This window comes from Pogona vitticeps, chromosome 9 (assembly GCF_051106095.1).
Source record: "Pogona vitticeps strain Pit_001003342236 chromosome 9, PviZW2.1, whole genome shotgun sequence".
Classification (NCBI taxonomy): domain Eukaryota; kingdom Metazoa; phylum Chordata; class Lepidosauria; order Squamata; family Agamidae; genus Pogona; species Pogona vitticeps.
In genome coordinates, this window is record NC_135791.1 from 6274832 (window position 1) to 6297800 (window position 22969).

Below are 22969 nucleotides of genomic sequence, written 5' to 3' on the forward strand. Positions count from 1 at the left end.
TTATTTATTTATACCCCGCCTATCTGGTCAGTAATCACCTGCATGCTGGAATGTTCCTTGTCATAATTCTATCTATCTATCTATCTATCTATCTATCTATCTATCTATCTATCTATCTATCTATCTATCTATCTATCTATCTATCTATCTATCTATCTATCTATCTATCTATCTATCTATCTATCTATCTATCTATCTGCCTGCCTGCCTGCCTGCCTGCCTGCCTGCCTGCCTGCCTGCCTGCCTGCCTGCCTGCCTGCCTGCCTGCCTACCTACCTACCTACTTGCCTGCCTGCCTGCCTGCCTGCCTGCCTGCCCATCTGTCTGTCTGTCTAGCCATCCATCCATCCATCCATCCATCCATCCATCCATCCATCCATCCATCCATCCATCCATCCATCCATCCATGAATGGCAATACTAAAACTCTACTAAAATTAAAGCACATTAAAACACCTTGGTTAAAAGGCAAATAAATACATGTGACACACCCAGTTCTAGACTCCTTGCTTTTAGCAGGGCATGGCTGGGAAAGGCCTGGCTGAATAAGAAGATCTTAGCCTGCAGGCAGAAGGAGGCGGCCAAGCTAGCTTGGTAGGGACTTTTGAAGCCTGGGAGCAGCCACAGAAAAGGCCCTCTTCTGTCTTTATTTTTTCACCCAGCCAGTGTGGGACTTAACAAAGGGTCCCTTCTGCTGATCCCAAAGCCTGGTCAGATTTGCATGGGATCATGTGATCTGCCGTATATCCGGGATCCAAGTTGTACAGGGCATGCGAGGTGAGAGCCAGGACTTTGAACCGTACTCAGCAACCGACCGATGGCCAGAGAAGCTGTTGTAAAAGGGGAAATCATATGTTCCCTGTGTAAAAGGGTCCCACTCAGCAGTCTGCAAGGTTTTGGGACAGCTAAAGATTCCAAACAGTCTTCAAAGGCAGCCCCTTTGCGACACATGGAAAACGTTATAGTAACGCAAGCAAGATATAACTGGTGGGTTTTTATGCCCCCAGCAGTTTTATTTAAATCATAAATAGAGGAGGGGAGTTCCAGCGGCCAAAGCCTCCCAACACCACCTTCTGAGCTCACCTTTCCTGCAAGGATGGGAGCCGCTGCAAAACCGTGTTGCCAAGAGGAGTTTTTTTTAAGTGGATCATTGTACCTTTAGTGCATTGAATGTATTTTGGTGTGGTGTATGCTTTTTGCTATTGTATTCATAGCTCCTTTTGGTATTATTTACTCACTGTTGCTGATTTAAATACTGCATTTGAAACGTTGTAAGACGCCTCGGGTCTTTTTTTTAAGGAGGCAGGTAAAAAAATATGCATTTTAAATAAATAATAAATAAAGGCACTGTGTCTAATGCCAGTGCAACTGGTAGTTTATTTATTTATTGGATTTCTATCCCGCCCATCTAGACCAAAGGTCTACTCTAGTTGAATCTTGGCAGATCAAATGTTGGACTTTTAACTCCCACAAGGTAAGGCAAGTGTGGAGAAGTATACAAACATGTTCCAAAAAAAAAAAAAAAAGGCCACTCTTGAGAAACTGTAGGGGGGGAGGGAACAAACCCCCCCACAAAAATAGAAAACACAAATAATACTAAAAAGCCCAGTCAAAGCAGTGATGATTGAGCAGCGCTTTGCCCCAAACAAAGGAGATCCCCCCAACCCCTCCCCCACTGGCTTTTGATGACGTCGTCGTCTTCTTTGGGGGCTCCCCCAAGCTCCGCCCACAACCCGGAGCCAGCCAATGGCGGGCCGGGGGTGGACCACTCCCCCGCGCCCCGCCCCCTCGCTCGGAGGAGGAAGAGAAAAGAGGAAGCGCGGCAGATCTTCGCCGGGTCTCCCCTTTGGAGGGACGGAGAGAGAGAGAGAGAGCAATGGGTGTGACCCAGTCTTTGGAGCTCCCCCCCGGGAAGGGGTCGTATCCGGTGGGGTGCACGGACGTGATGGTGGGACAGACCCAAAAGGTACCGTGGCTGGGACCGTGGAGGCAGGGGACGTTGTGTTGCGTGTCAGGGAGGCTGTGTGGAGGGAGAGGTCTGGGTGGTGGGGGGGTGAGATCGGCTCAGATGTGATCCTGCACCTTATCCAGCCCAGAATATTCACGCAGCAACCAAGAGGGGGGCTTCTTCTTGAAACGGGTGGGTAGATTATGCGCGTGTGTATGTGTGTACACGTGTATACAACCCTTCCCCTCTTTATTCCAAGCTGCGTTGACACGCAGGGTTTGAAGGCTCCAGGAAGATGTGAAATGTAAGCCTGGGGAAGCCACCTCCAGCTTGGAAGCAGTCTCTTGGCGCTTTTTTTTTTTAAAAAATGATGTTTTTGGAAGAGGTCGCTGTGTTTTATTGATTAGTTTCAACTGTTTTTTTTTTTAAACCCTGGTTTACTCCTCAGGGAAGGACTCCAAAGGCGGCTGGCCACAGTGTAGGGCAACCGGGGTTTAACAACAGTGAAAGACAGTATTTGCAACGGCAGACCATGAATCGGGTTGGCCTGTGCAACAGATGTCAGAGAAAATTCAAAAAAGCAAAAGTATGGCCCTCCGAAAGACCAACTTAGGTATTGTGATGTGAGCTTTTGTGTCATGTCTGAGGAAGTGGACGTGTTCCACAGAAGCTCACATTTTTTTAAAAAAATCAGTCTTTCAGGTGTCATGGCCTTTTTTCCCTCTGATTTTTTTTTGTCCCATATATTTCCTTGATGCAGTTGCTTAGCATGAGTGCGAGAGTTTCATGATGCTGAAATAAGTTCTTGCGCACGTTGACTCAGAAGCAAGTTACCCTGAATTTGGTGGGGGAACTTGCGCCATCCTAGGCCACTCATAGTTCTGTCAGTTGAGCAGATCCTGATGGAAACAAATAAATAAATTGGACAGGAGCTCATGTGTCAGAAATTATGTCAAGCCGGGGTGGAAGAGCTGGGCTCTGCAGCTGTTGGACAAAAGTGAAGTATTGCGACACCTTTGAGACAAACAGATGTTGTTTCCTTGTGAGCTTTCATGGATTGTAAGCCACGACCTTCCACAGACACGCACGTGGATCCACAGGTTTACACAAGTCAACCCGGTTGCGAGGGTAATGGCTGAGCTGAGAGGGATATAAATCTGTAGCCTAAATACTGTACTTCCTGTGTCTGCGATAATGGAGCGTAATCCACAAAAGTTCATGGAGAAATACGTGAGTTGAAAGGTGCCACCCTATTATTTTTTGTATCCATGCTGAAATAGGCTGGCATGGCCACTTGTCCCCCATCTGATACAGCTATCAGATGGAGACAATGGGAGTTGTAGTCTGAAGGGCCACCAATTCCTTGCACCTGTTGGAGAGATAGCATTTTTTGCTGTAGCTGCTTTTTGCTTTTGCAATCTGTGTGGTTTGAGGAGAGATTTTTTTAACCGCACAGGTCTGTTCCAGTCGTCTATCCTGGTTGGTTGTATGTACAGATAAGATACGTAGTCTAATGAGTCTAATGGCTAAGATGATGAATTATATTGCGATGCCCTTGTCTGCTGTCAGCCATGAACGCACTAGGTAATGATTTTCCTTTCTCCCGTCCTCTTTCTTGGCACACAAGAATATATGGTCTTGTATTGTTGTGTCTCGTGGCGCAGTGGTTAAACCGCTGTACTGCAGCCAAAACTGTGCTCACGACCTGGGGTTCAAATCCCAGGTACAGTAGCCGGCTCAAGGTTGACTCAGCCTTCCATCCTTCCAAGGTCGGTAAAATGAGTACCCAGCTCGCTGTGGGGGCAATGTGTAGCCTGCATAATTAAATTGTAAACCGCCCAGAGAGTGCTTGAAGCACTATGGGGGGTATATAAGCAGCACACTTTGATTTTTCATACTTGCCTACATTACAGGGTTGTCGTGAAGACAAAAGAGGTAATGAAGGTGGGGGGGTGAGTCTAAAACTGATGAATGGAGGAAGAAATTACTCGGGGGGGGGTCCTGTTTCAAGGGGATACATTCAGAGAGCGGTTGTAGATTTGCAGATTTCGGCACTAGGTTTGAGGGAAGCCCAGACACCCAGAGGAGGTTCTAACACCTTTCTACTAGAATATGTCTACATTGCACAGTTATAGCAATTTGATCACACTTCCCGTTTTTGTACTTTCGAATTCTCGGCGAGGGATGTTTGGCACGCTCCTCAAACCGTAGTAAGGCATATTCTTTTGGCTTAAATTTTTCAGCAGTAATGCTAAAAGGCAGTTTTGCTTACTCTCGGGCTAAATGATTGTGGTTCGGAGAGTGTGTCTCTGGGGTGTTGTGTTGTGGTGACTCGCTGTCGCTAGGATCACCGGCTGTTGTTCCGTCTGGGGTCGGGATCAAGCATGAATAACTTGGATGCAGTCCAGATAAGATTTCCAAATGGCCAGGAAAAGGGCCTTTCCTTTCCTGTTCCTGTGGGGTATAGAAGAGTCACAGACTAGGACCCTGGAGAAGAGGGTTCGAATCCCCACTCAGCCACGGAAATTCACTGGGGGACTGGAACTGGCAAAACCACTCCTTAAATATCTCACCCTGTTTGGATCGCTATAATTCATGCTTGACAGCACAGAACATACACATAGAGCTAAAGGTGGCTTTCTTGTGGCATTTCGTGGCAAAACAGGGCTGAAGGCCCTATTAGCTGTCAACAAATTAGACAAAATGATCAAGGTAATCCCCTGCTAATTGCTATAAAATGGGGAGACGGGGAGGGAAATCAGGAAGGGTCAGATTCTCTCTCTCCACCAACTTTCTGCCAGTGGAATTTGTGTAACAGAGGAGAAGACTCTTTTTTTGGAGACCTTTGCATGCCAGATAGAGAGCTTATGGGGTTTGGATTGGACCCACAACTCACAAGGAGTTGTGTTCCAGAGTCGAAGGCAAAGCATGCCGAAAGGGCAGCCACTGAGGGCTGTATTCAGAAGTCAGCAACCTCAAACGAAGAAAGAGTTGAGTTTTATTGAAACAAAAGTCTGGGCAAGGCAGGATTTGGTGGAAGTTGTGTGTCATCAGGTTGCTTCCACCTTATGACAAACCCGATAAATATTAGAGATATTCAAGGAGTGGCTTACTATTGCCACCTACCAGTACGTTTTCATGACTGAGCCAGGATTTGAACCCAGGTTTCCTGAGTCCCAGGCCATCCACTGCACCACACAGGCTCTGAAACTCATTGAGGCATTCATGGAAATACAGTGGTGCCTCGCTAGACGATGATAATCCATTCCACTGAAATCGCTGTCTAGCGAAATCATTGTCTAGCGAAAAGCAAATCGTCATCTAGCAAAAATCAGTTTGCGAAGCAGGGACCAAACATTGTCCAGCGAAATTCCCCCATAGGAATCACTGTTTTGCGAATCGTTATAGCGATCGCAAAAAATCAATGTCTAGTGAAAAAACTGTCAGGCGGGGTAACTGTCTAGCGAGGCACCACTGTACGTAACCTTAATTTCTTCCCACTTCTGGTGATCCCGGTGTGATTTAAGCACTTCTCAGAGCTCAGCAACATGTGATGTGGGGATTTGTAAGTGTCACCCAAGATGCCTCTGTCATTGACGAAAAATGACTGGTGGGGGAAATTATTACCACTTAATAGGGTCTTCTGCTAATGTATGTTTAGTTTTCAGTGCTTAGAAATGTAACCTTTTAAAAACTACAACTCCCAACGTTCCATTGTGCATTCTGGCTGAGGATTGCAGGAGTTGTAATAATTAAAAAAAAAAAAACCTCTGCTAAACTTTGCTTACTTTGTAAATAGTTACATTAGTTCCTGGAGTTCCCCATCAGAACTGGGATCTAGAAGTACCTGTAGTTCAAGTCTCTGACTGCAGAACCAGAGGTTGGGAGTTCGATTCTCCACTGGGCCTCCTTGACCAGGACTGGGCTCAATGATCCATAGGATCTCTTCCAGCTCTGCAGATCTTAGATGATGATGATGAAAACAAGGCAGGTCTCCTTGATGCATGCTTTCAGGCCTTGAACTCTGGCCCAAGGAAGGTGAGCTTAGTCCCATCCTTTAACTAACAAGCAAGCACTTTTTTATTCAAACAGTTTTGATGTTAAAAAATCTCAGGCCTTAAGGCTGAAACAGCATCCTCCCCGACCACCACCTCATCTTCTGGCCCTCTAACCACCTCCTTCTACTTCAATTCTACATAACGACATTGGGTGATGATTTCCCCGCTTATGTACAGATCCCTGCCACCTCCATTTTGAAAGCTGTCTTAAGTGGCCTGCTGGCTCAAGGATTTTGGGAGCTGGAGTCCAAAAATGTAACTTCTCTGCATAGCTTGAGTGCAAGTGAGTAGAGAGGGGTGAGACCAAAGCTAAGGACACAACTCTTTTAAGTAAGTACATTTTCCAAATTCACAAGGTTCTTTCGGAAAAGAGATAACCATTAAACGTACATAAAATGCTGCCCATTTGTCATGTGGATACGTGCAGGAACGGAGGTCAGAAAAGTTATGTTCTGAACTAGCATCGCCCAAAGGAGCTTCTGGAAACACTGGTCCAAAAAATAAAAACTTTTCTGGCCTTGAAGGGAAATGGAGTCGCCTCTGTCTCCATTTCCCTTCATCACAAAAAAGATGGGGTTTACAGAGGTGAAAGAAGGGGCTTCATGCAGAAACTCCACCAGCTGTTTCAGAGCCTAAGAATGAAAGGTCTTCTTGGGATAATGTCTTATTGCTGACGGACCGTCTTCCCTTCTGTTCCTCAGGGCGTTTTCTTCCGCTTGTTTTATCCTTGCATCCCTCAAGATGGTGCAGAGCAACCTACCTGGATCCCCCGCTACGAGTACTTCTGCGGGATAGCCGATTACATGAACATGAACAGGAAATGGTGCGCGCCGCTGCTCAACATGACGTTTGGTAAGACGGCTGCTTTATGGCAAGAACTTTGCTTCCTTGACCCAAAAGCGGTCTCTGCTTCTGCCTGTAATCTTATGGACTAGAAACGTGATCCAGCAAGAGACTGCCTTGCAGGATACGTGCTCCAGGGCTTGACTGAGGCTATACCTTTGAATCTGAAGTGCTGGTAAAATTCAAGACACCATTGTAAACCATCCCATTCGGCACTAGCCTTGTTCAGTTAATTTGTGCTGCTTTCTTCGCCTCAGGGTCCTGCAAAATTCCTGTGAGCTGGGATGCGCCTTTCCGACCACGTTCCCAAAAGTATCCAGTGATCATATTCTCCCACGGATTAGGAGCTTTTCGGTAAGACTCTTGCTCCGATTCCTAAATTCATTCCTTCTTTTATTATATTTGTAGCATACCAAAACTTGGTACAAAACATGACTCACCGTGGTTAACAGCCAGCATAAACGATATCATGACCCTCCATTCCCAAACACAATAACACCGCATAAAATTATAGGACAGAAAACAGCTTAAGGGTGGCCGTAGGGTGAAATAAAACTGAATCCCACTGTCGTGTCAGAGAAGGGTGTCCCTAAGCACTTCCCTGAACCACTCGGGTCTTTAGCAGCCTCTTGAAAATAATCAAGGTGATTACTTTTGACGAACCTCCATGGGAAGCCTGTTCCATAAGGATGGGGCCACGGACCGAGAATGCTTGACTTTTCCTAATAACCTTTTTGAGTTTTTCTTGGAGTGGCCAACCGCAATAATAAGGCTTGATCATCAGCTTTGTTGTTTTGCCCACCCACAGCAATGAGGCTTGATGATAATAATAATAAGCAGCAATAATTTGTTGGTCTTAGCAGGAGATTTACCGCTCAAAATAGTTGCTAATGGCCCCCAAAGATGGTCACTGTGGCTCCTAACTCTTCCTTCAACTTTTCCCGGCGAAATGAGTGAATTGCCATTATTGGAAATATTGGAACGTGGAAATTCACCTTTTTGCCAGGTAGGGCAGAGGGCTCCCCGGTGCCATTTCATGCCTGAAACCATCTTGGTTGTTAGAACTTGATGGAGTATTCCAGCCACTTTCAGTCTCATTTAATTTTTTCAATTTTTTGCATTTTTTAAAAGAACCATTTTTGGTTATTTGTGTCGGCCCCTGGAAGATCCAGAGCAGAAAATTACCCTGGACTGATAACAACGATGATGATGTTAGGAGTCTGGGAAGGTGTGTGTATACCCCTCTCTGGAGGCATAGGAACCACAAACAACACCCTTGTGTTTTTTTTAATTTATAAGGAGGTACGGAGTTCATTTCAAACACTTTGCATGTCTTCTCCACCCCCCAGTTTTCCTTACAAGATGGCTTATAGGGAAATGGCTTTTTGAGCCAAACTATTTTCTCACGGGGTGGAAGGAGGTTAATTTTCACCACCCCTGTCTGGCCTCTATAGTCCAGACCACTGGTTCTTAACCTTGGGTTACTCAGGAGTTTTGGACTGCAACCCCCAGAAGCCTTAACCACCAGCTGTCCTGACTGGGGTTTCTGGGAGGTGCAGTTCAAAAGCATCCGATTAACAAAGGTTAAGAACCACTGGTCCAGACCACCTTCAAGGCTTATAAACCTTCAGCCTCCTTTCCTGAATGGCTCCTGCCAACCCAGTGAAGGTCAATGGCTCCCATTTGACCAGATCTTTTCTTCTTGGTCTCTTGACCATCTCACAGCCTGTTCTCAACTTTCATGTGCTCCTTCAAGGTGGAGGTCATTAGCTCCTTAGAAAGCACCAAGGGATATGTGCCCCGCATAGCGAGGTTAATCCGTTCCGGATTAACCTTCGCTATGCGAAAACATCGCTGTACGGGCAAGGAAAGCCTATTGGAACGCATTAAATTTAGTTTAATGCGTTCCAATAAGCGTCCAAACTTACCCCTCCAGCGATGTTTTCGTGTCCGGCTGCCATTTTGGAGCCGCCGATCAGCTGATCGGCGGCTCCAAAATGGCCGCCGGATGACCCGAAATGGCCCCCTATCAGTGTTTTCGCGCCCTCCCCTTGCTTACCGAGGTCGCGAAAACGCTGCGGGGGGGGGCATTTCGGTCCATCCGCGGCCATTTTAATTTAATTTTAATGGCCGCGGATGACCCGAAATGCCCCCCCCGCAGCGTTTTCGCGACCTCGGTAAGCAAGGGGAGGGCGCGAAAACACTGATAGGGGGCCATTTCGGGTCATCCGGCGGCCATTTTGGAGCCGCCGATCAGCTGTTCGGCGGCTCCAAAATGGCCGCCGGACGCCCCAATCGTCGCAAAGCGAGTGCGGCGATTGGGGCAGATCCGTATAGCGATCCCCAAAAAGGGATCGCTATACGGATTCTTCGTTAAACGGTGCGCTCGTTAAGCGAGGCACCACTGTATATATATATATACACACACCATTGAAATGCATTGAAAACCGCTCAGTGCGTTCCAATGGGCTAAATGCCTAATCGTCCAGTGAAGATCCTCCATAGGGCGGCCATTTTCCGGTGCCTGTTAAGCAAAAAATCCGTCCTAATCACAGCAGGTGACCATTTTGAAACCCGATGATCAGCTGTTTTTAGATTGTCGTAATGCAAAGAATCGGTTCCCGAAGCAGGGAACCGATCATCGTCAAACGAAAATTGCCCATTGAAACATCGTTTTGCGATCGCAAAAGCTATCGCAAGAACCTCGTCAAGCGTATTCATCATTTAACAAGGTAATCGTTAAGCGATACACCACTTTATGTATATTTCAGAGTCAGGAGCTTCTTCGCTCCGCTTGGGGCCATCAAGCCCACTCCAAACCTCACTCTCTTCCTGCTAACTGTGCTCAGTTCATCCTACGTCTGCCTTATATTCTCAATTTGGTGGGAAAATTTTCTTGGTGGGCTTTTCTCCGTGTTTCTCCTCTTCCCACTCTTCAGAAGATGCTTTGGAAGCGACAGATCCCAGATCCAGTTAGAAATGGCCTTTTGCTGACAACCCCTCGAAGCCTCGTGAGCTCATTAGAAAGCACCGAGGGATAACTCTCCATTAGACTGGCTTAGCGCACAACGCTGAAATGGATCTCGGATTAGACAGGAAGATGTCTGGTTGCTTGGACCCATTTCTCCTTCACTGCTTTTAGCAAATGCTGTGATCTTGTGTTTCATTTTCCCCCAGCCACCCTCCCCAAGTGGAGGTTGTGTTTGCTTTCTAAACAGGTTTTTTTGCATTAATGGTGGTAGGTAGGAAAACGGTGGTTTTTCTTTTGAAAAAGCCCAAGGATTTTAGTTCCTTATATGCCACTGGATTATACCGAAGAATGATGGAGGAAAGTGGCCTATTACACTTTCTCCTGTATTCTTCTATCTGAAATATGAATAAATACGTGGATTTTCTTAAGTTCTTATTTTTCAGAATTTTTTTTAAAAAAGGAACTGATCAAAAATCTCAATGATCTACACTGGCCTAATTTGTTAATTAATCATAATCTTGTGCTGTCAAGCCAGTTCTGATTTATGGTGGCTCTTTTTAGCATTTCCTAGGTACAGGAGCCTTGCCCGTGGCTACACAGGGAACCTCCAGAATCAACTCCCTGGTTCTGGATCTGCAGTCATACACATATTCGGGCAGCAGATTTGGTGTGTCATGAAATAGTGCAAATTGTTATTAATGGATTTTGCTTTGACTGTATTTTGAGGGCTGGGTTGGAGAAGTGGGGTTTGTGGGGTTTTCTTCCTTCTGTTGCAAAATATCTGGTTTGGATTCTGATGATGATGATGGCAGAGGTTGGGCCTCTGCCTCAGGCAGCAAAATATCTTGAGCCAGCCCTGCTGACCTCCTTTTCTTCCTTCGACTTTCAGAACCGCGTACTCTGCCATCTGTATTGAAATGGCCTCCCGAGGCTTTCTAGTGTTGGCGCTTGAGCACAGGTGAGAAGGCTCTTTGAAACGGACAGCCCTTTTTGGTTGCTTCTTGGCCTACAGACACCCACCCACACACCTTAACATCACTTTCTCTAGGTGGAGGATGATGTATTTGAAGAGGAGAAGGGTCACGGGTGGGCTGAGAGAGAACCCTCAATGAAAAAACTCTGTATGGATTCTTAAGAAGAACTCTGTGGCGTTCTGTCATTGTTCCCATTTTATATGCTAAGCCAGAGTTTGGAAAAGTTGCTTTTTGACTACAACTTCCAGATGAACTACAACTCCCACCAGCCTGTTCTTGTGGCAGCTCCCCCCACAGGTGTCCCCTTGCTCTCTCTTTTTTCTCCCCCCCCCCAAAAAAAGACCTGGAGCTTATGGAAGCCTCCTGCAGGTGCATGATTTCATTTTTTAAAATTCTCTGTGTGCAGTTTAAACACCCCAAAATAGGCATTTTCCAAAATCAGAAAACGCCACTTCTTTTTTAATGTTTTGCCGTTTGAGGCATTTTTGGTCGTTTCTGTGATCCTAATAGGACCCCTAATAACACAAAAAGAGCTCTGGGACCTACTGAAGTTTGTTCTCTCTCTGTACTTCCAACAAATAAATTAAAAATAATAATAAATTAAGGGCCAGACAGTAAGGGGCATTTATTTCTTCTAGTATACTTTTAGCGCACAACGGTTTGTATGAATCCCTCCACAAGAGATGGCATCATACAGAAATTCTGGAACGTAATTCTAGATGCCTGCAACAGCAAAAGAGAACAGATAAAATAATTATTCCAGTAGGAGTGAAGGATACTCTGATCAGAACTTCGAAATATTACTCTTTGCTTTCATGCGTTAACATTAAATCGTTCAGAAATTTAATTCATGAGTTTTTAAAGTGTTAAGAACAATCGATAACATGTTACAATACATGTCTTTAACCCTGACATTGAAGTACCGGTAATCTAAAATGTTTAAACAAAGTAACGTGAAACAATAATTGTTGATGAAAAAAATAGTCTTCGCATTTAACACTTAAAAATAAGGCATTTTAAAATTGTGTTTGAACATTGAAGAATTTTGGACTAACTGATTTAATGAATCGTTTTCTAGTTCAGCTGATGAAGACCTTTTGGTTTTAAAAAAAAAGGTCTAAGATCTGCTCTGGACTTTCCTTTTTTGTTCCTGCTTGTTTCTACAAGTAGCGAAATATTCTGTATACTTGGTCTTTTCAGAGACCGCTCTGCCTCTGCCACTTTCTTTTGCAAACCGGATCCGGAAGCGCCTGATGGCCCTGGGTCCCAGGTTCATGAAGAATGGCTCTCGTATCAAGGGGTACCCAAAGACCAGAAGGAGTTTCGCTTCCGAAACCCACAGGTATGTTCGGATGTTTTTAAAAACATGGGCTAGAATCCTGTTGGCAGTTTGCACTTGTGTCAGGGTAAATCATTTACAGATTTATCTTGGTGGAAATTGGCCATTTATTTTTAAAAAATGTTGGTTTCCTTCTTAGGCGTGCACAGCAGGTACAGTACATGACTAGGAACGCAACCAGCACTGTGTTAGTAATCAGCAATTTGCTGCCCAGTTTCCCAGGGACGTGGTGGCGCTGTAGGCTAAACCGCAGAAGCCTGTGCTTCAGGGTCAGAAGACCAGCAGTCGTAAGATTGAATCCACGCGACGGAGTGAGCGCCCGTCGCTTGTCCCAGCTCCCGCCAACCTAGCGGTTCGAAAGCATGCAAATGCAAGTAGATAAATAGGGACCACTTCGGTGGGAAGGTAACAGCGTTCCGTGTCTAAGTCGCACTGGCCATGTGACCACGGAAGATTGTCTTCGGACAAACGCTGGCTCTATGGCTTGGAAACGGGGATGAGCACTGCCCGCTAGAGTCAAACACGACTGGACAAAAATTGTCAAGGGGAACCTTTACCTTTTTTCCCCTTATGTAAGCATAAATTGTCAACAGGATTCTGCACACTTTTTTTAAAATGGGAGAAAGAACAAAATTAAGATCAGCATGCTATCTAATATCCCTCTGCAGCTTTAACCTTATCCCTTACTAACCAGCCTGAAAGAAGTTTGTCTGTATGTTTTATAATATTATACTGGGAAGGTTCTTGACAATAAATATAACAAAATGGTTGCTGTTGTTGGGCTTCTAATCTTAAAAAAAAGGCATGAATCAAAAGGAAAAAAAGGGATGTGGAGTAGAGATGAGCACGAAGCGGTTCATGCCAGTTCGTTTATCAGCCAGACGGGGGTGTGGCACTTCAAATCCCCGCCTCCTCCTGCAGTCGCCCACTCAGAGGCAGCACCCGGGTTTCCCCGCCCCACCTTCTTCAGGGGCTGTCTCTGAGTGGCCACCCACCCAAGGAGGCGGGACTTTGAAGCACTGAACTTCTGCTTTTGTTGGTTTTTTTTATATACAGTCAACCCTCGATTGACTAACTTAATCCATTCCAGAAGTCAGTTTGTAAATCGGAAAGTTCGTAAATCGAGCCAGCATTTTCCATAGGAATGCATTGGAAACCAATTAATCCGTTCCGGCCGAAGTCCTCCCATGGTGCTGGGGAAGCAAGGCTTTTCACCCGATGTCGCCGCAGCTGCCGAGTCCCCTTCGCGCCAGGCCAGGGACTGACCTCAGCCCGGCGCGAAGGGGAATCTGCATCAGGTGAAAGGAGGGAGCCGATTTCTCCCCGGCCGCCTGGCTTGCTTCTCATTTGGAACGGATAGAAAACTGCAAGCGGGGACTCATGAAAGGCCTATGCAGTGCTGTGCCATTAAATGATAGCTTGGAAAAGTTACTTTTTTTGGACTGTATCCTCCTGAACTGCCCAGGCAGGATTTGATGAGGGGACCTTGTGCCCCCAAAAAGCAACTTTTCCAAGCCCTCCACTGACTTCACAAAGTCAGCTGCGTCTTCCTATCGATTCGACTCTTCGCTTTCAGTGCAAAGCAGTGTAAAAAGGGGCCTAACTTTGTTTATTCAATGACTGATCATTCATCCTGGCCCGTCTTTCCACGCCAGCTCCATCAAAGAGCCAACGAGTGCATACGAGGACTCAAGCTCCTTCGAAGCATCGACAGCGGGAAGGCGCCCGTCAACCTCCTGCGCACCGGCTTTGATCTCTCGACACTGAAGGTAAGCCACCTGATCTCATTGCGTCTGCCACCGTGGCTGTGATGTGAGGCAACACGTCTCCTGGGGGAACAAGCAGATGCTTTGGGAAGGAAATTTTAAGGTTTTTTTTCGTGCTCCCGATGGTGCTTGTTGGAAGTTTGCAACCACAGTGGATCCTCGACTTACAGACGGCTCGACTTACAGACTTTTCGAGTTACAGACTTCTCTGGCTGCAAAATTTAGATTCGACTTGCAGACGGAGAATCGACTTACAGACCAGAAAAAAAACCAAAATGGAACAAAAATAGAACAAAAAGGAAATTCTGCACTACTTTTTCTCCTCAGTAGTACCACTCGGTAGACTTTTCACCTACAGTAGGGGCCCCCGTATCTGCGGGATCCGTAACGTATCTTACGGATATAAAAACATATCTCAAATTCTGATTTGTACTAAGCCGTGTCAGCACCACTTCCATTTTTATTCTGACGGACTTCTCATCTTCAACACCTCTACAAGCGGCAGGTACAGTATGGTCTGGAATAGCTGTACTTCTTGAGTTTTGCTGGTGCAAATTGTGGAGAATTGCCGCTGCAGTTTATTTTTTCTGAAGAATTTACCAAAATTCTTAAGTTTCTTAGTGTTCAGGAGGGAAAGCACTTGACATTTAAAAAAATGAAAACATTTCAAGGAAGCAAAACTGACAAATTTTCCATCTCTCTGCATGTATGTTCCTATTTTTATCTGTAGGCCATTGCCAGGTACATAGATAATTTTCGCGAAGGCTTTCACGGCTGGGATCTAATGGTTGTTGTGGGTTTTTCGGGCTCTTTAGCCGTGTTCTGAAAGTTGTTCTTCCTGACGTTTCGCCAGTCTCTGTGGCCATGGGCATCTTCAGAGGACAGCACTCTGTGTTCTGGTGTAGTGGCTTTGGGGGTGCAACTACACGAGAGCACAGAGTGCTGTCCTCTGAAGATGCCGGTCACAGAGACTGGCGAAACGTTAGGAAGAACAACCTTCAGCACATGGCCGAAGAGCCTGAAAAAGCCACAACAACCATTAGATAATTTTATTTAAACCCCATTTGCCCTCTAAAATTGACTTTAAAACAAAACATAAAGTGCATAAAAACAGTTCTTATTACAATCAGAAGAGTCCTGCTTTGGACCCACCCCCACCCCCATTAGAAGCAAGAAAAAAGAGTAATGCTGGGGAAAGGTGGCAGGCAACAGGAAAAGAGGAAGACCCAATATGAGATGGATTGATTCCCACAAGGAAGCCATGGGCTTTGGTTAGCAAGACCTGAGCAGGTCTGTTGAGGTCACAACATTTTGGAGGTCACTCATTTCTAGGATTGCCATATGTCGGAGGGGACTTGATGGTTTGTAAGAATAGCAACAATAGCATGCTAAATTTTATTATTATTTTGTAAGCCTCAGTAGCTCCCCCGAAGACTGGACAGGTGAGGCAACCAAATCTCCTGCTTGCTTCCACCCTCTTAGACTTAACACCATCAGCTGAAGCTGCTGTCATTAAGATTCGAGTCACGCGGGCTTCTCTCCTCCTCCGGCTCTCTGCATCCCCCCCCCACCTGCTGCTTGTTCTTGTCGCGCCCAGCGGCTTGCCTCCCTGTAGTCGTCTTCTGCCCGTATTTTTTTTTCTCTCTCAGCACCTCCCTGTGCTTTTATCCTTTTTGTCACCAGAGGGAGCAAGGACTCGTTCTGTTCCTGGCCGACATGCGTCTCGTCCACCTGGAGAACAGAACGAGCCGAGGACAACGTGAACGAGACAAAAGACATGCATTTCCCAATCTGGCACCTTCCAGATGGGCTGGACTACAACCCCCATCATCTCAAGTCAGCCCTTGCTGGCTGGGGGCTCATGGGTTTTGTAGTTCAACACCCCGATGGAAGGCTTTCGCGTAGGCCCCTATGGTCTGTGTTCTCTCTTTTTCCGCCTTGTTGTGAGTTTAAAAGAAAAGGGGCTTCTCCGTCCTCTTGAATTGCTTGCGCCGTTGATTTTGCCCTTTCTTAGTTAGCGCATTTTAAGAATCTGTGGCAACCCCCTTAGCCGTGTCCCAAAGGAGAGTCCGGACGCACGCAGGCAGCTGTGTTGGCCAACAAGCCAAGTTCAGCAAAACTCCTCCAGAAGATGGAATGGTGGGCCTTAATTGCTCCTTCAAAACGAAGCCACCTCAAAATATTTTGCAAGGGAAAATAGAAAGCGTACAGAAATACCCTATCTTGGTGCTAGGAAAGTCTGCCCACCCCACCCCATGCCAGCTGCTGTGAAGCTTTCAACCGAGGTTAAAAAGAACAGGAGATCTTAAGCAGATGGGTAGATCATGTCATCATCCCTACGAATCAGGATCCCTGTGGTCCAGTCTTGTGATCCCCGACCCTATTGCAACACAGCCTCCTCCCTGTCTTTGTCTAGCAAATCCGATGCCTATTACCATTCCTGCAAAATCATTGCATCATGTTCTCTGCTCTCCATGGTGGTTACTCCTGCCTTACAAATGTACCATATAAAGGCATTCTCCATAGCCTGCACACCCCTTCATAGCACTTTATGCCTATATTGTTAAGGCGGGGTAGGAGATGGAGTTTGCCAAGGAGCATTTAGAAGAAGGAGAATCCCTTATTTTTTTTTAATGCATTAAGGGATCCTTTTTTAACTTACTTATGGGAACTGATAATAGATTATTGATTCCTGGAAGATATGATCGGGGCCAGTAGCTTAAGTAGCCTTCAGAAGGAATGGATCAGCTTTCTTCAACCTTGTGTCCTCAAGACTTATCGGACTGTAATTCCCAAGGTCCGAGGAAGGCAATAAGGATGATCAAAGGGCTGGAAACTAAGCCCTGTGAGGAAAGACTGAAAGAACTGGGGATGTTTAACCTTAAGAAAAGAAGAGTGAGGAGTCGTATGATAGCACTTTTCAAATATTTGAAAGGTTGTCCTACAGAGGAGGGGCAGGATCTGATCTTGATCATTCCAGATTGCAGGACACCGCAACATTATGGGCTCAAGTTACAGGAAGCCAGATTTTGGTCGACTCTAAGGAAAAAAACTTCCTAACTGCTAGAGCAGTACGACAGTGGAATTAATAACTTTGAGAGGTGGCAAGTGCTCCAAAACTGGAGGCATTCAAGAGAAATTTAGACAACCACCTAGCAGATACCCTTTGGTTTGTATTCCTGCATCAATCAGAGGGTTGGATTCAATGGCCTTATAGGCCCCTTCCAACTTCATGATTCTATGATCCTCCCAAGACCGCATGGTCATTAGGATGGCAGCGAACTAATGTGTTGAATCCTGAAATCTTTGACTCGGCTTCTTCAGAGCATTCCTTCCATCCTGTTTCAGGACAACGTGGATCTGACCAAAGTTGCAGTCATGGGCCACTCTTTCGGAGGAGCGACGGCGATCCTCTCCCTTGTTAAGGAAGCCCAGTTCAAGTGAGTACATTCTGGAGCAAGGTGGCCATAAAAAAAAAAAAGATCAGACAGGAGATGGGTTTAGGCTGAATGGTTGCGGCTCAAGTGGACCTCAGAGCCACCATCCCTGAAGGCCATGTGGAGCAGCCTATAGGCTTGCTTTGGTCAAAAATAAAATATAATCAGGAGGATTGGATGTGTGTTCCAGAAATGTTCCACTGGAGTTTCTTCCCACCCAGAGACTGCATCTTGCCACTTTCTGTTCTGGAGATGATTCTGGCCTTCTCAGATGGCCACTCAGCCTTCTGTGTTGGTTTAATACTCTTCCAGGTTCTGTGTGAATTTTTTTTTTCACCCATTCAAAACCAGTAACGTACCTCTCCTAAGCTAGTGGCAGTATGAGTTCTAAGCTAAAATATTTAGCTTTTTTTTTTGTTCCAAAGCTTGGCCTTTGGCCTCCAAGAACTTATTTCTGAGGTAGAATTCGGGCCAGGGTCTGAGACCCCTCCCAACCTTGCTTTGAAGCACGTTTGTATGTGTTTAATGTCAATGGCAGCTGGGGACCTTTTTCTAGCGACATGCAGCCTGGTGGGAATTTTTAATCTGGGTTACTTGCTTGGCTCTACACCACACACTTCTGTTCCCCCTTCCTTATCCCCCTTGTGCCCAACCACTGTAGGTGTGCGGTTGCCCTCGATCCCTGGATGTTCCCTCTGGAGAATTCTCTGTACCCCAAAGTGACCAAGCCAGTTCTTTTCGTCAACACGGAAACGTTCCAAACCCCGGAAAGTGTGGCCAAGATGAAAAAGATCACCACCACGAGCGGCGAGTCCAAGATTATAACAATTTTGTAAGTCTCGATCGGCACAGTCAGAGCATTCGGAAGCATGCCGTAATTGTATTGAATATGTTATTTTGGGGGGTGGGGCTTATATTGCGAGCATCCTGAAAAATCATACTAGGTCTTATTTTCAGGGTAGGTCTTATTTTTGGCGAAACAGGGTAGCTAAGACAATTCAGCTGACGTCTGGGTGCTGGCTGGTCCAAAAATGTGAACATTCCATCGCTACATAGAAATCTGAATGAAATCTACAGCTGTAGGCCTGCAGTCTTCAAAGCTTGAGTATATGTGGGAGAAAGGGAGCCTAGAGACATTGAAAATAAGGCCAGTTGGAACATCCCACAGCTCCTGGAAAAATAAGACTCAGTGGCTGGGTGGGAGTCTTAAACCAGCCAGACCTAAGTCGTCAGATGAACCCTCTACCTCGGAAGGCCCCATCTGTGGCAACCCTCAGGCTTGAACCTAGCACTGAACAAGCCACTTGATTTTAAAAACTCCATAAGATCAGAGGCCGGCTTGCCTGACAAGAGCCCCCTGAAACAGAAGAAGCAAGCAAGCGCCTTTGGGAAGCCGAGAAGCTGCACCTTTAAGGCGTCTTCCTTGGAGATATAAGAGGCAGAGGCTGGAAGGAATACTGGAGAAGATGCTGCCGCCTTTGTTACAGCAAAGACGCTCGTTAATTGGCCCTTGCAGGCGACGGTTTGGATGAGTGAGGGGGGGGGAAAGGGCACCCTGCTGCTTATCTGCAATCCATGCATGCCGATTTTGCTCCTCTTTCCCGAACCACCAGATGGAAGAGTGCCAGCTTGCGCTCTTGCTGGACAGCCGATGATGTCATCGTTCTGCATTTTTATTAATCAGCTTTATTATTAGAATGTCTGATTCTTAGGGAGTCCTGAGGAAACGGTCAGTGGAGAAGGGCGATCATTGCAAAAGAACAAAATGGGTGTGTCAAAGCGAGTGCAATTAAATCAGCTGTCCGGATGGAGGGCATGCGGTTTTAATATTTACGCAGACTTAACACGGTTGAAGGTTTGTTTGAGGTTTGGTGTGTCCGCGGAGGCAAAGCATTCAGCTCAGCGGCCTTTTTCATTGTGTGGGGCTGTGATGGGGAAAGAGAGGCAAAATCTTCCCCAGAGGTAGAAAAACGCCTGACAAATGCCTTATATCCTGATCTCGTTCCATATTCCTTGTCGCCCTGTTGATCCGTTGTTGGGCAGGGCACGTCATAATGGGCTCACGCGACAGGAAGCCAGATTTAGGCTGAATCTCAGGAAAAACTTCTTAACTGTTAGAGGAGCATGACAAAGGAACCAATGACCTCGGGGGGGGGAATGACCGCTCCGGGGACGTGTCCCGTGTTGAGGCCAGCATAGAGCTGGACCTGCTTATTGGTCTCTGTCCTTTTAAGGTGTGGGCTTCTTCCTTCCAGGGGGACCGTCCACCAGAGTCAGACCGACTTCACCTTCCTGGCCGGGAATCTCGTGAACAGAGTTTTCCAAACCAGAGGCACCATCGATCCTTACGAAGGCCTCAACATCACCAACCAAGCGGCTCTATCCTTCCTGCAGAAACATCTCCGTAAGTTTCTTCCGTTGGGAGCGGCTGCAAGGCTGGCCTGTTGAACGTCAAAGGTCGGAATGGCGTCATAGGTTCAGATTTCTTCCTGAAGTCTCATTCTTCAAGGGAAATGGATCGTGGTATAAACACGAACATAGGCTCAGGGACCCTCATCGAGGGCTTGCACCAGTGGAGTAAAACCCAAAATCTCACTTTGCTAGGAGCCACTCCAATCTCTGTGCTGTGCATCATTTTTAGCGCCGCACGTTTAAAGGGTAGGCTAACCGTTCATAGGTTACGGGATAAGGGGCCGAAGGTAGGGTGGCAGCGTCTAATCCTCTGAGTTCGGGGTTAGTTTGAATGCAAGTGGATTATTTCATGAGCCATGCTGTTATTTTGGCTTGAACTTGCTTAGGGTGGCTGCCAGGTTGAACAATATCCATTAGTCTACCTCTATATTCCCTTTAAAAAATAAATAAATTAGTGAATCAAAACAGACCGCACACAATGAAACCTGGCTCATTCGTGCCTCTTGACAGAGGAGGTCTTATATCTTAAAAGTATAGGAGGATACCTGGCTAATCTTGTAAAATGTCATAAAGATGTACAGCTCAGTCATGTGTGTGCTCAAAATATGCCCCTTTATATTCCATGGGGTACCGTCCTCAATGGATTCAGGCTGGTTTTCAGCTTCTCATCGTAGCTGCCAAGACATGACGCAAAGAGGCATTCCCAAAGGCCCCGGAGGAGATTTCGATCCTTGAGGATACCAGTTCTGCTGTTCCAGAACATGGCTTTTCCCGCTGCTTGACACTTCCTTGGTCTCTTAATAGTCCAACGGACTTTCCTGTGTCTTAATGGCTGTAGTGAAGTCTTGCTGGCAGCTGTATCTTGCATAAAAGCATCTCCTGCACCAGGCATGGAAGAAACTAGTTATAAATAGCCAGTAACTTTTAATTCATTACTTTCCCGAGCTGTAAAGATAGAACTACATTAGATGACTATTGTAACTTAATGAGGGATAGCTATAATCTTTTTGCATTGTGAACTAGACATGAAAGAAAATGCATATATGATGAATCGGTTTTCTCTCCCACAAGGCAGTTTATTTCCTTTGGGAATCTGTTTGCAAATTAAGTCCATGTTTACCTTCTAGTGACTGAGCACAAAACAAGGCACGCTAAATGGAAGGTACAGAGTTGAGGAAAAGCACATGCTATGAGAGGCAGACATTTTTCACCACCTGAAAGAGCCCTGGTTCTAAAGATGTCCAAGCATGTAGTTTGGTAGTTTGATTCTGCAACATTTAAGTTGCTTTTATCATTTTGGAGGTATAGTCTGACAGGGTAGAAGCAGAGTATTATATGCTGACTTTTAAACAGTCTGGTGCTTCTGAATGACATGCATTCAGCGAAGTAACGAAAAGTACCTCTGTGGGTTTTTTGAGAACTGTGTAAGTAAACTTATTTTTTAAAAGAATAAAACATAGCCCCAGTAATGCCTGAAATATAATTGTAACTAATTACTTTTGTAACTACTGAATTATAATAGAATTACTTTTAGAAGTAACTTTTTGTGATAGTGCCTTTCTCCTTTTCCCCTAGAGCTGAAAGAAGATTTTGACCGATGGGATGGTCTTCTGGAAGGCATCGGTGACTACATTGTTCCAGATAGCCCTTTGCAGAAATCCAGTCTTTAGGCACAAAATACTTTATCTCTCTCAAAATACTTTATCTCTTTGGGGTATATTCTGTTTTCCCCACCTTGGAATGGGGTGGGGGAAGTACCCTCTTAATGTGCAATCACAATCTGAACTCGGGACCCGTCAACAACCTCGCAGGATTTTCCGCGGAGAGGTTCTTATCGCCCTCCGCTTTCTCTTGAAGGTGCTCCTCACTCCTTCGGTATGACAGAGGGGTGATCAAAACCAGCCTGCTTCCTCTGCCCCTCCGGACATTGTTCGGAGACGTAGAAATCAGGAGTGCTGTTTTTGGGGGAGCAGCAGAGAGGACCCCCCAAAACAGGAAGTTCTGTGGCAGAAGATCCCCCTGAAATGGGGTGGTGGTGGAGGAACCCGTTGGGAGCATGGCGGTCCGAGGACATGATTTTCCTCGACCCCTTTTGTAGCCAAACCATATTCCAGGGGGAAAAATGGTTACCTTTTTGTTTCTGTTTGAATTGGGAGACAAGAACAGGATTCTAAGGAGGAGAAAGCAACGTTATCTCACCGGATGGTGGCTGCCAGAAAATGAAGGGCTTGGGCTGGTCTACAATTCACCCTGAGAACCGAAGCAAAGATTTTCTGCCAGGCCAAAGGAGCAACGCTGTGCCGGGGCGTCTGTCTCTGAATCCTTTATTGATCCCTATTAATTACTTTCCAGATGTTTTTAGAGCTACTGTCTTCTTGCCTCCTGACTCCCTCCAGGACCTTTCCAGCTGGTCCTGAGATTTTTTTTGTATGTTTGTATATATGCAATCTTTTGGAGATACAGATTTCTTCTGTGTATCTCCAGTGGACCAAAGGCATCTGTGATGGGACAGGTGCATTAGCAAAGATGGAATGAGAGCCCTTGCAGCTTGGATGGTAAATATTTTGTGTCTAGGGCCTCAAATGCATCTTGGAAATGTCCCTTCTGACCTCATCATCTTGCCCTTTCCAGGTGGGTCAGCAAACATTTAGAGCAGTGGTCCTCAACCTTGGGCCTCCAGATGTGCTCGGACTACAACTCCCAGAAGCCTTCACCATCACCTCTGCTGGTCAGGATTTCTGGGAGTTGAAGTCCAAGAACATCTGGAGGCCCAAGGTTGGGGACAACTGATTTAGAGGATGCTCTATTCCACATAGGTGGCCAAGAAAAAAGGAATATACAGTTCTGGGACGATATGAAAAAGATTTCCTGGTGCACAGAAGGATTGCGTGGTGCGTCAGCCCCATAAGTGTTAGTATATCGAAGTGGAACGGTCTTTAACATGATTGAAACCTTCCCATAGCTTGGAGAAATTAACTGTTTGCTGCCGGGCCCATAAATGCAGTAATAAGCGCCACGTTCCTTCCCATCATGTACGAGCGCATAGGCCGTGTGTGGGGGGCTGCAGGGCTTGGCTGGGTCACATACAGTGGTGCTTCGCTTTCCGATTGCCCCACATTATGATGAAGCTGCTTAACGACGATCTTTTTGTGATCGCAAAACGATGGTCTGAATGGGTGAATTTCGCTTTGCAATGATCGGTTCCCTGCTTCGGGAACAGAT

General features: G+C 46.1%; 1 protein-coding gene across 1 annotated transcript; it reads left to right on the forward strand.

Annotated features, from left to right (window-relative positions):
- Positions 1-1776: 1776 nt before the first annotated feature.
- PAFAH2 (platelet activating factor acetylhydrolase 2) lies at positions 1777-22275 on the forward strand. Its single transcript, XM_020803272.3, has 10 exons — positions 1777-1965; positions 6707-6857; positions 7106-7202; positions 10709-10777; positions 11994-12135; positions 13788-13901; positions 17247-17338; positions 17997-18167; positions 19591-19739; positions 21323-22275. Exons 1-10 carry the CDS (start codon positions 1876-1878, stop codon positions 21415-21417), a joined length of 1170 nt encoding a protein of 389 aa, XP_020658931.3. The 5' UTR covers positions 1777-1875; the 3' UTR covers positions 21418-22275.
- The last annotated feature ends 694 nt before the right edge of the window (positions 22276-22969 follow it).